Genomic DNA, 16,745 nt, shown 5'->3' on the forward strand with positions numbered 1-16,745 from the left:
TGAGATGTCTTAATTGAACTAAAGACAACCATTTATATATCTCTGCTGCGAACTACTTCGAGACTCCTTTGACAGACCCTCTTCCTGCTACCCTTGTCAAAAGTAGCTGCTGCGGATCTTGCAGTTTTCAGCTGTTTGGTAGGCAGCTCCCTGGATCAGAAAAGTAGATGACTTGGTTTAATTTAACCTCAGTACTGGCATCATTCCTCTTTAAGGAAAAAAAAAAAAAAAAAAACCTTAATAGTACCAAAATTATAATAGAATTTTATAACATTTATGCTAGTGAGCATCCTTCTGAGTGGAGGGAAACATTTCTTCAGATCTCACTTTTGATCCTGCATACAGTATATTTAAAAAACAAAAGCTTGATTGCCTCCTTACTACTTTATTCACATTTAAACTTTTGACAATATTTAAAATTATTTCATGAATTTTATATATATTACAAATAATTTTATCTCTCCCAGAACCATACTTCTAGTAATTCCTTCACTAAAAAAGTTAGTCCCATTCTATTTAGCATAATTGTTGTCTGAAGAAGCAAAAGCCTAAGATAAATAATATAAAAGGAAAAAAAGGAAAAAAAAAAAAAAAGAAAAAAGAGGTGGGGGGGAACCCAACAACCTGCTTTTAAGCTATGTTTTCCCAACAGGAGCAACAGTCAGGCCATACATTAGTTTTTCAAGAAAGCAGTAAAGAAATGTTTATCTGTCAAATACTTCTCTGCTAGGAAAAGTACATATCAGCATGAGGCTATGCGCATTTGGAAAAATCCTTTGCTTTGGTAACAGAAAACATTGTTAGGTCAGCAAATACGCTTAGTCTTTTTTACTTTCCTGAGAACAGCTGCAATGACTCCAGTAAAGGGGACTGAGAAGGGAGAACTTCACTGTTTAACTCAACCAACTAAAACATGCAGGCACTAAACAGAGAAAACTTGATGGATATTATCAGCTACTGCAATCTCCCTACACACTTTTATTACTTTCTGTAACCTCTCTGGAGACTTTGAGAAAATCCTAAAATTAAACATGAAACAGGAATTTGGGGCACAATACCATTGAGGAGATCATAACTTAATTTATAAGTATAAATAAGAAGATGGCGGTTTTCTAAGAACAAATCTCACATCATCCCTGTTCATCATTTCTAATCCAGTTAAATCAAGCTGCAATTATTTTTCATGCAATTTTTGACTCAAAACTTCAGGCAGGTGCAATGTCTTATTAAGTAACCACACAGAGCAGCAGGCAAGATTCCTCTGCAGTAAGAGTATGTTCTCTTATTTTATAATTGGTAAAATAATTCCTAACTACTCTATACACATATAAATTTCAAGCCTTTAATTGCCATGTATAGAGTTTATACTTTGGTATAACATCTATTTCTTCCCATTTAATTGGAAAATGTGTACAAAAAGCAGTAAAAAACATTCCTGACACAAATCTAGGAAAAACACCTCTATTACAAAATCCTATAATCTATTTAAGAATTCTGTTACTTCTGTTGTGATCTGCTGAGAAGTCAAGACTGAGTAATCAGCACTAAATTCTCAACACAGTAAAGAAGCAGCTTCTATAAACGAGTTTGTGATCTAATGTTAAATATTCATGTTGATGTTTCCTTCCAGCCACCCAAAGGCTGGCCTACAGGAAGCTTCATCAGAAATAAAGGAAACAGTGAATTAACAAACCAAACTCGCTGGCTATCTAGCGTAATTTGTTGTCTTTTCAACATCCACATGGCATATGTATTAATTTTCAATTAAGGACATAGCCAAATACAAACCATATTCATACTTAAGTAAACACTTTATTCAGTTTCACCCATTGCCCCATGGAGTTCTGAGGGTTTTTTAGATGGTCAGTTAGACAGCTACATCAATTAAGATTGCTGCACTGGCTTTTGCTCCATTGATTTGACAAAGACCAAACTGATGCAAAGGCAATAATGTCAAAGAGAATACAATTACAGTGTGAGGAGTGCATCTTTTGAAGCAGCAGAAGGTTTCTATAGAATTTGGTGTGTTCAAAACAAAAATTCACTTAAAACCATCAAGAAGTTTGGAAAAAGTGTTTTGTACTGTGAAATCACAGTGACACTTCCTTCTACACCCTGTCCTAGATGACTTGTGAAGATATAAACTATCTCCACATGCTTTCATTTCAGGCTTATTTTTCCGTCATTAATACAAAAAAGTGAAGTAAAACATACACAGCGAGAATGAGTGCATTTGCATTTTGTTCTAAAATAGGAAATATGCATGGATTGAAGTCTTGTGGAAGAGAAAACATGACACAAGAACCCATAACTTGCTTTTACTTTTATAAACCTGCTTCCAATAAAGGATAAAGTTAGATATCTACTTGACCAGCAATTACCCTAGTCTTTCTGTGCCTTTAATTTCAATTACAATATCTGTTTGGCTGAGAGTAATTTTCTTTTTTTTTTTGTTTCTGAAAGGGCATATTCAGAAGATAAAGACATGAAAGCACGTTACTGAAATTTCCAAATATTTTGAAAATTCACTGTGGAGATACTAAATGTCACCTTCTTTTAATAAGACATGTTTATAATTGACACTCCTTTTAGCAGTGTATTTACTGAAGTTAGGCCTTAAGGAAAAAAAAAAAAAGGCAATTAAGAAACACCAGCCTATATCAAGGATATATATTGTGCTTCAAAACACAACTTAAAAATGCTCAAGTGTGCACTGCTATTAAGGGCATATTCTTACACCCTGAAAATAAGAATGTGTAACACTGAAAAATCCAACATGTTCTTACAATAAATAGGGCTTGGCATGCAAAGTATAACTCTTTTCAAATATAACAATTTATGGTGGAGAGTAAGCAATACAGAATACTCTATCAACAGAACTTAAGCTCTCCCTAGAATATACCATACAACAGGATAAGTTGGGTATAAATGCTACATCCAGAAAATACATATTGTACAGATAGTTAAACACAAGTTTTAGATTTAGTAATAAGTTCACATGGGAAATGTTAAAAACAAAGAATCAATAGTTAGAAATATACCTAAAGAAAAGCAATGCCATGAAAGTAGTAGGAAAGCATTTGCATTTTGTAAACATGTCTTGGTGTCAGGGTATACAGAAGAATCAAAAATGAGCAGTTCAATTAGCTACTGCACATTTCAACATCAAAGAAATCACATATCCAAAATCAGTTCAGTAAATTCATGGAAAGATGAGGGACTCCTAAGTCTTTTAAAACTAAGGGACTATAGCAACATAAGAATTGGCAGGGGAAAAGAGGGAGGTAGTGTCTACACACTCAAATTGTCAATAAATATTCTTCTTGCTTCACAGTTTTTTAAGAGAATCAGGAAAAAGAGGGAGAATTTTACAAAATCTGTTATTACATAACTGCTTTAAAGAGTTTCTCAAACTCAAATCCTGTATCTTGTTAACTGGCACAGAGATCAACTTTTTTTAGAGAAACAGGTGTCTTGAGCATCACAGGAAGCAGTAGAGAAATCCTAAGTTCTCTTTCTTGTTTGTGAACCTGTGCAAATACAGTATCAGGAGGAACAAGATGTGCAGATACAAAATGGTGTTTCTGTTCATGTCTTCTTTGGGCGTGACTTGAGGACTGCAGGAAAATGCATTACAGTGGCCTGTTCTATGCCAAGAGAGCAGACTACATTAGGCAAGGCTTCTCTCCAAAACCCAGCTCACAGAAACACACAGCAGCCCCTCAAAATGGCCCTTGCAGGTTCCTACCCTGACTCTCGAAACTCTCTGATCACCAATCCATACAGCTCATCACAGAAGAATATAATGTTTGCAACACTGGTAGAAAGACATGAGAGAGTAACTTAGCAGGGTCTGTTTGGTTTTAAGGAGGATTTTTTTTACTTAGTGGCTTTTTCTTAGAAATTAAACTGGGATCCATAGTGTAAATACCATCTGCTTGGCATCTCAATTTATTCTTTTGTCTTTCTCTTACCATTTGTAAACTTGGCTTCAAACTCCTAATTTGTGTCTTTCTCTTCTCTCACATGTGAATCAGGATCTCATATTTAATACTACCATTAACCACCTTTACTGCACTATCTTCACACTGCGGTGACCTTCCATACTATTTCATTTAAATTTTCTTATTCTGTGAGCTATGAGGAGTTTCAGGTGTCATCCTAAACAATTCAAAGTCAGCTGGGTCCTCCCAGAGTTCTGTAAATCTGATCAAAATCTGGCTTTTTGTTGTTTAGAGTTTTTCAATTAACAATAAATCTAGATTGTTTTTCAGGACTTAAAAAATATTTTGAAGAACATCCCAGATCAACAATATTATTCAAGATTTATATGCAATTAAACAGAAGTTTTACACTTAAAACATATACTACAAAATCACACAATTTTTGATTTAAATGGTTATAATTAAATGCTATGGCTGCTAACTAGCCAACTAAAATTGTGTGAAGAAAATTTCAGCATGTGTCTGGCTTCTCTGAGTGTTGACATCTGAATGCTATAGGCAGTTTTAAACCTAGAATGAATTAATGAATTCTTTAATACAATGGTTATGTTCCTGGCCTCACTGGCCATGCACAGTGAGGAAACACTTCCTGCTTCCTCATAAATGTCTACTTGAATCATAATAGAAAGCTACATGAAACCACTCAGAGACGAGAGAAAATGGCAATGACAGAGAAAGCTTACCTGACTAATTAACGGCTTTTTGTGGTGGTTGGAAATCTGTATCTTCATATACCCACTCCTAGTCAGCCTACACACTTGTCTTCTCATGGCTCAGATATTTCTCCTTGTTAGTAAGAGGCATAAAACTAAACCAGTACATTTTCTTTAAATGTTATTGCATAACTACAGTGTAAAATAAACATGCCAACATCTCATCTGAAAATATCACCTTTTTTAAGCAGTGAGTTGGACTCCAAGATGAACTTAAGCTAACGAGTGCAGGAAATCTTGTAATTTCAGGTTGACAGGCCAGGGTCGTGGCTTGAGCTAAGATTTTAAAACCAAGTTGAGTACTCAGGTAAAGCACCTGAAGACCAAATTATAAGTAAGGTCTGATTTGCACAGTTTCTGCAGTTTCAGCACAATTTCTGTTGTTGTAATTGGATTTTCCATTTTATTTTTTTGTTCCTTGCTGGAATACCTGTATCATCATCTGTAGCTACAATCACTTGAGAGATTCTGAATATGTATTCACCAGAATATCTTTAGTAATTTCATGCCTACAAAACTTCACTCACACAACAAAGCTTCACCACACTACTTATAAATAGATTAATTTGTAATTGATATAAGCAAAAAAGACCAAATCTTATGGCCTCTGAGAGAGACAAAAATAATCTCCAGGCTATGTTCAAATGAACTCCAAGAGAACTTGATGGCATTTATTTAGAAAAAAAAAAAATTCTAAGAAACATCAGAAACATCCCTTTGTTCAAGAAGTTATACTGAAGCATGTCTAAAATTTAATCTGAAATTACAGTGTTTATTATTGATTCTAATAAAAATTTGCTTAGTAAATGAAGTCACATCTACTTAAGGAAAATATTTCAAAACAAACCATGTTGTTTTCTTACTTGACTTTATATACTTATTTGATTTGAGGCAACTAATAGTCATAGATAGTCTCACAATTTCCATACTGTGGGGAAAGCAAAGAATGCCTGTTTTAACTCACTATTACTTTGTGATGATGATTCGATGAACACTCAGATTTAAAAAGAAGTAAAATCAAATTCTAAAGAATCAATTATTTCAGCATATAAACTCACTTCAGGCTGAGAGACTTGATGAGCTAAGCATATACTTCTATTCCTTTCTTTCCCATACATGTTAGAGTCTTAACACTCATCAAATGGTTCATAAATACCACAAGTGGTTAATTAAAAACTCTGTTTTGAGCCCACAGTTACACAGTTTATACAAACAGAAATGAGGTCTGGGCTCACACTCTGTAGGGAACTTCTCAGACCTTACACATCATCTAGCTCAGTAGATCAAAGTTTGATGGCCTTACCCTGAGCATACTCTGGTAGTGTGAGACGCCAAACACAATTTCTTTGAAACCAACTGATGCCACTTTGATGAGCTGCAATATTAAAGAACCAATGTGTAACTTCTTCAAGTACAGAAACTAATCCAAGAGTTTGAGGCACAGGGACATGTATTATAGACTCCTAACAGGGATGCCTAACAAAGACTGAGAGGTTTCAAAAACAGGATCTTTGCTTCATACCCAAGCATGGCTTTTTGACACGTGTGATTCTAGAAGGAAATACACAGAAAGGCTAAGTGATTCTTCATGTCCTTGAAAAACCACGACAGCAGTGTTATTTTTAAACATAACTGAGTATTTTATGAGAATGGATCTCTTTTTTGAGAAATTAATATTCTTCATAACCCACAAATACTTAGATCATGCACTTCTCAGTGAAAATAGTATCAGCTAAAGACATACCATTCATATATATACACACCTAAAAGGGGACTGAAAAATTCTTGCTTCTAAGCATCACCTGCTTGTTTGCAAAAAGAAAAGGCAGTGCAATCTAAGTGCATGCTCAACTTATATCCTGTCAGGCTCTTCCATCATTCAGGAGAGATGTACAAAAGTGGTGTTATTTCTCATAAGGCCTTATTTTAATACACATCAGTTAAATCACATGATAAAAAAATTAATTTCCCAACTTCTCTGGTGCTCTCACATGAGAAGTTATACTCTACAGAAGCATTACTACTGCATCTTTACAACACTGCTTCTCAGAGTTCCAACTTCATGGCTAAGAAGCCAAAACAGAGAAAATTAGGAATAAACCCACTATGTTGGTTTTTTTAGCGATTTTAACAACAGCACATTTTTCAGGTGCTCCAATAATACTTAAAACAGCTTCATTTACATCCATGAGGACTGAGCACTGCTATGTATTTTGCATGTGGTATCACAAGGTAGGCACTCAAAACATGAGGCGCACACATTAAATGACCTTTTAATATTTTGATTGAAGTGACTTATTCAAAACCATTTGGTAATTGTGTGGCAGATGCAGCAAGATATTCCTGTCTGGAACTCAACTTCTATAAAAAGGAAGCTATATTCCTGAAACTTTTTACCTCTTTAACTACTTTTTATACTCTGAATCAAATTAATTAAGAATTTGACAGACAACAACCTCGTTCAGATGGCAGACTAAATTCCCTCCTAATGATCAGTCAAGTCTATCCTGAATGCCTCAGGAGGATGGTACAGCAGAAAGACATTACCTGTTTTAAAAATATCACAATGCATATGAATTATAGGTTCTACAGTAAAGCTGGTGGTGAGTTCTCATGTTGGTGGTGTTCTTATTTATTGTAGGATTTCTAGAAATCAAAATTCAAGCATGGAAAAACCCTAAACATTAGAACTAGTGTAGTTAGACAATTTCTTATCTAGGTCTCAAGTCAAACTGGCACCTTTGGGCTCACAAAATTCATAAAGAACTTGGGGAACATGTGACAACAGGTGAAAACATGCACTGTGTGGGACTCCAGTCCTCTCTACTAACAGCCAGTTTCTTTCCACTAACCTTTAAAACAGGGAATGCAAAAGAGCATATCTGTGACACTGCCTTCAACCTTCTGCTCAAGTCTCTTGGAGAAAGAACTAATACTCTAAAATGGAGCAGAAGAGCTCCCGGGCAAAACCTAGTTGTCAAAATATGTTGGTACGGTATAAAAACCTTATTTCTGAAAACTTTTTATCTCCCATGAGTAGGTCATTTTACCAGAAATGTTTCCAATGTACTTGAGATTTAAGCAGACAACCAGCACTGGAAATTCTGTAAAGCTAAAGGCAAGTTAAAACAAAACCTCATAATAGAAATTGTTGAGCTACTCCTTTACCATTACTTTTCTTATCTAAACAGTAGTTGTATGTGTGTACAGACATCAACGTAAGCATACAGGTTTTTTTCAAGACTTCTCCACTATAATCCCTCCGTGAGTCATTATAACAGAGGCAGGCCATGCACAAATATGGCACGTCATGAAACAGACTTCACTAATGCCAAAATTTAAAACACACTTCCTATTACAATATTTCTCATACCAAAATACAAGTGCTGTTTCATTTTGAAACTTTCCTATAACATCTGGATATAGAACTCTCTCATACTACATATATACTGCATAATTGTGTATAGGTGAAAATCACATACTACAAACAGTACTGGAATTGGATTTTCCATTTTACTTCTTCAAAATACGTTCCATTTCTTAATCCATTCCCCTTTAGAACAGAATACACTTTATAAAATTCCCACAGGCCAGACGCTTGAAAACATTTGTAATTTAGTATAAAATAGCTACTCTTGACAAAATTAAAGGCTTGGGTATGGCTGGTGGTGTGGTGCTTTTTCATTGCATAGAATTTAAAAATCGAAATAAAAATTTGTCTTGAAACATCAAAGCGAGGCAGTACATGTTTTCAACTTATCAAGAGAGACATGAATACAGCAGAATTTTTGATTCAAAATACAGTTTAATTTTAGATGTGTTCATCCAGTTGTTTCACTTTCAATGAATTGGCATTTTTAAATGTAAAAACATCCCATAGCAAGATTTCCAACCAGTTTTAGTACTTATTTAATAGACACATGCAAAATTTAATTACTCTCTCTTGTCTGTTAGGAATTACTTCCAGACATATCATATTACTTCAGGCCTTCAATCAGCTGCTTTTCAGTTGCAGAAACCTCTACATGTAAAAAACCTCCCTATAGTATTATGAACATGAATATAATTTCATTCATCTTGGGACAGCCCTTCATACACCACAAAACTGTATTTCAACAAAGAATAACAACTATAATATGGTCATATAAAAAAAGAAAAAAAAGCAAACCCCCAACCAAAATCAAACCCAAACCAGCACTAAAACTCAAAAAATTAAAAAAAAATTAAAAATACAACAAAAAAACACCACCAAAACAAAAACACCCTATACATTTTATAACTTTTACTGGTTTATATATGTTCACAATACTGAATGTAGAAGTTTTTACCAGATGCTAGGAAATTTTTTGCCAGGATGAATACGAAATGGCTTCCAAAATAAGAGGCAATCTGAAGTTTATTGAAAAAAAAATAAAATACCACCTTCATAAGTTTCCACAAATAATAAACTTAAAACATCAAATAACTGGCAGCTATCAGATATTCAATGTTCAATTTACTGTGACTATTTTTTCTGAGGATGTTCAGAGAAATGGCTAGAGGAACTGTAATGGCCTTCTGGGACAGGAAGACTAAGGTTTCAGTAAAAAATGTTAAATTAATTTTTATAGTGATGCAAAGTCAGGGAAGGGTTGTTAAGGGATGGCCTCTTGCCACAGGGTGGAGTTTTGTTATGGTATCCTTTTAGAGTCTGCAGGTGTTTGGCAGGAGCTGAAATCAGGACCAGCTGTGATATTTCAGCTCCGATATTTCCCTCCCCATATTTCTCAGAAGTGATGCATCAGGATGATGTCTTACACCTGATGTACTCAACTTGTGTGGTATGACTGTAGTTGTTGGGGGGACACAGGGGAAGTGCCACTGCGTGGTTTTTGTTTTGTTTTCAGCTGACAACATTCATATAGTAAAACTCATCAATATGAATGGATTTAATACAGTAAAACACCAGATTACAATTTATTATACTGCCCATCTTTTCTGGGTTGTTTTGTTGCTTCCTCGTGTATGCCACCTATTTAATTACAGTAAGAACACTGTTAAAAGAATGTTGAAAGAAATGACAGTGCAAAAAATGGGAGGGCAATGTTCTAAACGAAAAAAACCCTTCAGTTGCCTCACTTAACCAGCAAAGATCTTTGTTCTTGCATATTTAGCTGCAGTAGAGCATGTACCTGTTTTTGTTTTGTCTTATCTTTTGGGAGAATTTGAATAGTTTCTATTAAAAATTGTATTCTCTTTTAAGTTTGTTTTGTTTGGAAAGCTTCAAACCACACTGTATTTCATACACATATTCCCCAGGGTATGTTAAATGGGACCATACTGAGGTCACTCATAAGATTTTTAAATGTTTTAAGAATTCTTTGAATGTTTGTACTATCTTGGCCTGGTTAAAAGAGCACATTTTTTAAAAATAGTTTGAAAAAGTTTCACTATATAAATTTTCATTAAAATAGTCTATACTGTTCTATTAAGCATTTGTAAGAACTTTCACAAACATTCCTTTCTCCCTCACATTTTTAAGAAATTTGTTCCCTTAACTAGTCAATCTTCTTTTTCTCTCAGCCGTTTTATCCATACGCATACATCTCCCCACAGACTGATTGACTTACCAGTAGAAATGCCTGTGGTATTCATTTTAACTTCACAAATGAATAAGAGATTATAATCAGTGGGAAAAGTGGACATTTCACTCCATTCATGGAAAAACAGCATCACCTGGCACTCCAACTTAGTAAGAAATTTCCTGTTTTTTGGCAGCTCACTTGGAGTACGACTGAAGCTGTTAATGACATTAGTGAAATGTCCTGGAATCAAAAAATATGTTGTTTTATCTCAGTTTATAGAAGGGGTTATATAAGCCACTCCCAGCTTTTAGAGCTCTGTGGTCCTTTAAGTTAAAATAAAATTTGAAAACACAAGCCGCCGGTAGTCAATTGAGTTCCATTAGACCATTTCAATCATCTCCTGCAGTTGTCTTTCCCCCTACTTCCACACATGCTTCTAGCCATCCCTTGCATTATTCCAGCCCCCTCCTGTGATTTCTGTCTTCCTCTGGTACCAACTTAGAGCACTCTAGAGCACTGACGGCTGAGCTGATATTCATGCAGTGCATCTTGGTCACTAACAGTGCAAGACTATACTTATAACAAAAGGTGTTTGCATTATAGTTATAAAAACCCAAAGGTCAAAGAGGAAGATAACAACAATAAATGAAGTAAATAAAATGTTTACATCCAATCCTGATGGTAACACACAACATGGAAGATGTTAGCAAAGCCTGTGTATTATGTATTAGAATTAGATAAGAGTTGAGCTACATTGAACTATTCACTGGGTTTGATGTTTTTCTAGAATCTTCTCTCTTACAATGGTGGAAAGCAAATGGCAATGAGAAGCAGATAACTGTGCTATGATCAAACAGTGTTATGTAAAATAAAGAGTTTAACATGTCATACAATATCAGTAAGCATGGTTATCATATGCAAGTTGAGTGACATCTTTCTTAGAACTGTATTTTCTGATCTAAACTGAGTCCACATTATAATGGGAGCATTGGGAAGAATTATTACAAAGTTTTCATACCTGATGAAAATCTGGGTTCAGGTTTACACATAAGAAAATGGGTGGATTGATGAATAGGTGGATAAAGAATTGGTTGGATAGTCACATCCAGAGGGTATGGGTCAATGTCTCAGTGAGACATGATATTGGTGACAAGTGGTGCCCCCCAGGGGAGCTTAATGGGACCAGTGCTATTTAATGTCTTCATCAATGACAGACAAAGGGACCAAGTGCACCCTCAGCAAGTTTGCAGATGACACCAAGCTGGGTGGTGCAGTTGACACATCTGAAGGATGAGATGCCATCCTCAGGGACTCGCATATGCTTGAGAAGTGAGCCCAGATCCCATGGGAACATCAAAAAGTTCAACAAAGACAAGTCCAAAGTTCTACACCTGGGTCAAGGCAACCCTCAGGATCAATATGGGCTGGGGCATGAGAAGATTGAGAGCAGCCCTGCTGAGAACAAATAAAGGGAGTTGGTAGATGAGAGGCTGGACATGAGCCAGAAATGTTTGCTTGCATTCCAGAAATCAAAATGTGTCAAAGAAAGAGTGACCAGCCCATCAAGAGAGAGATCCTGCCCTTCTACTCTGCTCTCATAAGATCCCACCTGGAGTATTGTGTCCAGCTCTGCACTATGCCTCCAGTATAGGAAGGAGAAAGTTGGAGGAGTCCAGAGGACTGCAGTGAAGATGATCAGAGGGCTGGATGGAGCATGTCTGCAATGGGGAAAGGCTGAGAGAACTAGGAATGCTCATCCTGGGAAAGAGAAGGCTCTGGAAATTCCCTGTTGTGGCCTTTCAGTACTTAAAAGGGGACTATGAGAATTTTTAGCAGGACCTGTTGTGATAGGACAAGGGTTAATGACTCTAAACTGAAAAAAGGTCAATTTAGATTAGCTGTATTAAAGGTTTTGACAATGATGGTCAGAAAACACTGGAAGAGGTTACCCAGATAGGTGGTAAATGCCTGCTCCCTGAAAATATTCAAGATCAGGCTGGATGGGGCTTCTGAGCAACCTGATCATGTTGAAGATATCCCTGCAGAATGCAGGGTTGTTGGAGTAGATGACCCCGCAAAGGTCCTTTCCAACTCAAAATATTTTATGATTCTGTGAAAAATCTTGCACTGATTAGAGTCTGTTCTTGTTGGTGGTTGCTGTTTTCTTCCTATTATACCTGGGATTTCATAGTGCAGAGGATACTTAAATTACAGTCTCTCAGGTGATAAACTTCTTCCCCAGACAGATAGTCAGTCTTTTTTTTTTCCTGCTCCCTTTGACCTGAAAATACCTGTGAGAAAATGCTTCTTTCAGAAATGAAATAAAGGTATAACATGCAGTTATGCACAAATATTGGCATTAAATTCCAATAGCAATGTCTGGGTGCCATATATTTCAGAGAAGGGTGTAGAAAAGAAGGTTTAAAAGCAGTTTCATGAGGAAGAGATTAGCATGCCCCTTTATAGGAAAATATTTCAAAAAACATGTCATATCTAACTGCAGAGCACCATGAAACCTTTTATAGATAGGCTAACTAAGTCAAGTAATAACCTCACACATATATATAAATAACATATATAATTATAATAATATATACGTGAAAATATTATTTAAGTGAATTCTAACAAGAGCAAGGTGGCCAAGATAACCTCTTTCCAATTTGGGAGGTAATAGCCCATGACACATAATGTTTTAAAAACAGTCTCTTTCAGAGTAGACTCAAATTCTTAAAATTCACAGCATCAAAAAAAAGCACACAATATTTTTTCAATGTTGCCCCAAGCAGATCCAAGTCTAAGTAAAAGACTCCTGCTGTATGTTCTTCAAAGCCCAACATTAATCCCTGTGAAAGTTATGAAGTGAAAAATTTGGCCCATGTATACTTTATGGCATGCGACTATATCATTTTAAGGAGAAAGAGTGCATTTATTTAATAAAAAAAAAGATTCTTTCCCTGTAGTCACCTAACAAATATTATTTTATGCCTCTGTAATAAAATAATATTTATAACAAACATATTTATTATAAACATATACTTTTATGAAGGGATTGCTTCGCCTGCTCTTATTTTCCCAATGCTACAATCACGGTGGCAACAAAACAAAACAAAACAAAATAAAACAAAACAAAACAAAACAAAAAAAACAAACAAAAAACAAAACAAAACAAAACAAAACAAGTCAGTGATCAACCATTTTATCTTGTGATTCTCTTTAGTAAAATTTAACTTAAAGGAGATTCATCACACACTAGAATAGTCATAAAATACTCAGTTACAGTACTCAAGACAGTATAATTCAGTTTATCTTGGGCTCTTAAACCCATCCTAAGCCAGAGAGTAAAAAAAGCAGGAGAGGCATCAGGGAATATGAAAATAATATAACTCTACCAATACTAAAATATAAAAATATTCTTTATATTTAGGTGTAATCTGGGGCAATATTTAACATTTTAAATAGATACGAAGATGAACTGTTTTCAGCTACTGAAATCACCATGCCAGGAAAAGGCTAAGATTCTTTCTTTATATGGATTTTGTGCTTCATTTTTCTTTTTCCAGTCAAAATGTTGCCCATGTTCTTCAAACAGAATTGATTTTGGTTATCCGTACTCCAAACAAAAAATTAGTTCTTTTGGGGCCCCAAGAAAGGTGCTTTTCTGCATTTTTAAGCAATAAAACACAATTACATACTGTATTACAGTTTCTTTCTCTGTTTTACCAGCCAGTTTTGAAATATAGGCTCTCTATATTTCTATTTCTCTATATATCATGGAATACCTATGGTTTAATTTGTTGTGACAAAATCTGAGTTCCCAAGAATATAATTCATCTAAAGATCTGTATTTATTTCTTAATATGACATACTATTGGCTAAAACTCAATCCATCATAAATCTCTCAAATGCCACTTTAAAGTAGCCAAAATCACGTCTGAGTGGCAGGAGGAGTGATCATTACTCAGCATTTGTAAAACACCTGTAATAATGTACAGAAGAGACTTGGTGAAGACCAACCTGAGGATCTGAGAACACTTGCTGCATGTTGTTGATTGGGCCATATGGAACCCCACTCCCTTCAAAGAGCTGCAACCACTCGATCGTCGCTTTTTCTGAAAACCTAAGAGCAAATAAGAATGAATGTGGTTTCAACACCCTACTTTGAGATTCTAAGGAATGGACAGCATGTCTCCTTCCTCTCACACTGCTTTCATACTCCTCTCCACTGATTTCTACCCAGTCAGTGAATAAAATAACAAAAATGTACTACCTATGTTCTTCAGAAATGCAAAACCCAAAGACATAGGGGAAAGAACATCTCTGAAGTGACTTCTGTTTCTATCTGATCATCTGATGCAACGCAGGAATGATGTAAAGCTAAATTTATCATCACTTTCAAGCAAGGATCAAGGGGTTTCCTCCCTTCCTTAATTATATTAATGTGCTTCACATTTGTTTTCCATTATGTACGTATTTAACAACAAAAAGATAGAATGCAAGTACCATACAATACTGCTCATTAAAAGCTGATGTAAAGCACTATCAAAAGCATGCATCTGGATTAAAAACCACATTTTTAGGTCCGAGAACAAGACTGGTCACATATTTATTTGTTGTATGGTTGTACAACCTATCCTAAGGACATCCAGTTCAGCATATATACATGGTGCCGGTATGCTGGTGAATACATTGCACCAGGTCTCTGTATGACATGCAAAAAGCTCATTTCATTTATTTCTATGAATTCAGTTTCATAACTAGTAACACCATTCTATTTCCTCCATTTTGTTAGATAGATTTTCTTTCCTCATCTGCCTAGTAAAATTGCATACCTGAAGAAAACACACCGTTGAAACAATACCAGTCACTGCGAGATGTTATTTTCTGCAGTTGTCTGGGATCCCAAATAAAAGGTGAACTTACTTGGAGATAGTATTTTAAATTTCAGGCAGATAAATACCACAGAGGTCTACCAGCTTATTAGAAATCAAAGATTGACTTCATGATATACCCAACATCAAAAAGAAATTAGATGTGATTTAAGGACCTGACAGAAATGAAATTAATAGAAACCTTTAAAAGGAACATCACTGGTATTCTATAGCTACCAGTTTGCTCTTCCTTAAGGGTTATTTGGAATAATGCCAGTAACATTCAGCTTTACTTCTAGCACAAAATATGGATGACACTTTCTCAGAGTTAGAAGCTTTTTCCTGAAGTCAATGAACAATTCCAGAAGAAATGGAAGGAGCAATCAAAAAAATCAAAATAAAAGGCCTTAAAAGTGCAAAAAATATTATATTATATATATTATAAAATGAAGAAATGAAGCATAATGCAGCATATCTTCTAAATAAAACATATAAGAATATTGCACAGTCTAATTATATGTACATTGCATATTAAAGTGATTTCATGGTAAAGATGCAGTCATCCATAAAGATAGTGCTGCTGTTGGACCCATCTAGGGTCTATCCAATTTAGTACCCTGTTGCAACCATACCTAGAACCAGGTACATTTCATGAAACTGGGGAAAAAGGTAATTCTAGAGCGGTAGATAACCTTCCGTCCTCAGTGATTGCAGCTATTAAGAAACTATTATTCTATTCTAAAATTCAATTTGTATTTCCCTTCAGTACTCTCCATTCAACAATAATTCTCATAATCTGTATATTCTTGTTATTCCTAGCCTTCTATTATTAAGGACTGGGGCTCAAACTACTGCACAATGTAAATAAGACTCCCATGAAAAACTGTTTCCCTTCAGTTACAGATGCTGTTTATATAAAACTATGCTGTTCCCTGCAAGCAACAGAGATGCTTCATATTTCATGGACCACTAAATCCCTTGTTATAAATATAAGCTTTTTTCAGCTACTACTTTTTCACACTTCAAATTCTCTCTCATTTCTAATGAGTCAGAACAGCTGCAAGAGGAATCTTGGACTCACGTTCAAAACCATGGTGCTGATGACCATCACTAAGAAATTATTGTAATTCTCAATGTATGTACCACATTCAACTGGTCTGTTAGTAATCAGTAAGTCCTGCTATGTCATGTTCCTGCACTTCTTTTTAAGAAAGAGTTTACAAATATCTTCCTGAGTCTAAAAAAATCAAAACTTTTGCATTTAAAGGATAACCTGAAAATTAAGTCATTTCAATGGAAGTGTCTATAATCTTTATCCGCATAACCAGTAGACTGTGCAGTGTCTCTCTTGGGGTTTTCACCCGAGCTTCCTGGCCAGCTCTGGCATCAACGTCGCAAAAAGGTACGGTTCTGTATTTGGGAATACAGTTCTGATCGTTTGAGTCCTTGCCTTAGCAGAAGTGTGAACAATACGAGAAATAGAGGGATGGAACTCTGGTGGGGAACTTCAACTGGGTTTTATTAAATCTACACAACTTCCTTTCACCCAGGAGTCAGCCCACTGAGGCCCACTGAACTCGCAGGTTTTCACCTTAA

General features: G+C 35.4%; 1 protein-coding gene across 17 annotated transcripts in view; it reads right to left on the reverse strand.

The window, feature by feature from the left end:
- SUGCT (succinyl-CoA:glutarate-CoA transferase) overlaps positions 1–16,745 on the reverse strand; it is a 326,113-nt gene that overhangs the window by 175,023 nt on the left and 134,345 nt on the right. For 13 of the 17 annotated variants that reach the window (XR_010722266.1, XR_010722267.1, XM_066190930.1 and 10 more), the window contains one exon: positions 14,296–14,398. The exons of 1 other annotated variant lie outside the window; for it this stretch is intronic. Coding sequence is in view for 14 of the 16 variants with exons in the window: in XM_066190930.1 (XP_066047027.1) it covers positions 14,296–14,398 (103 nt within the window). In the remaining 2 variants the exon portion in view is untranslated. Of the gene's footprint in view, positions 1–6,020; positions 6,093–12,074; positions 12,573–13,247; positions 13,360–14,295; positions 14,399–16,745 lie in introns of those variants that run through there. 3 more of the 17 variants (XM_066190848.1, XM_066190910.1, XM_066190921.1) reach the window with 3 other exon arrangements.

Source organism: Chamaea fasciata, unplaced genomic scaffold (assembly GCF_029207755.1).
Source record: "Chamaea fasciata isolate MVZ Bird 193981 ecotype frontalis unplaced genomic scaffold, bChaFas1.0.hap1 SCAF_1, whole genome shotgun sequence".
Classification (NCBI taxonomy): Eukaryota; Metazoa; Chordata; class Aves; order Passeriformes; family Sylviidae; genus Chamaea; species Chamaea fasciata.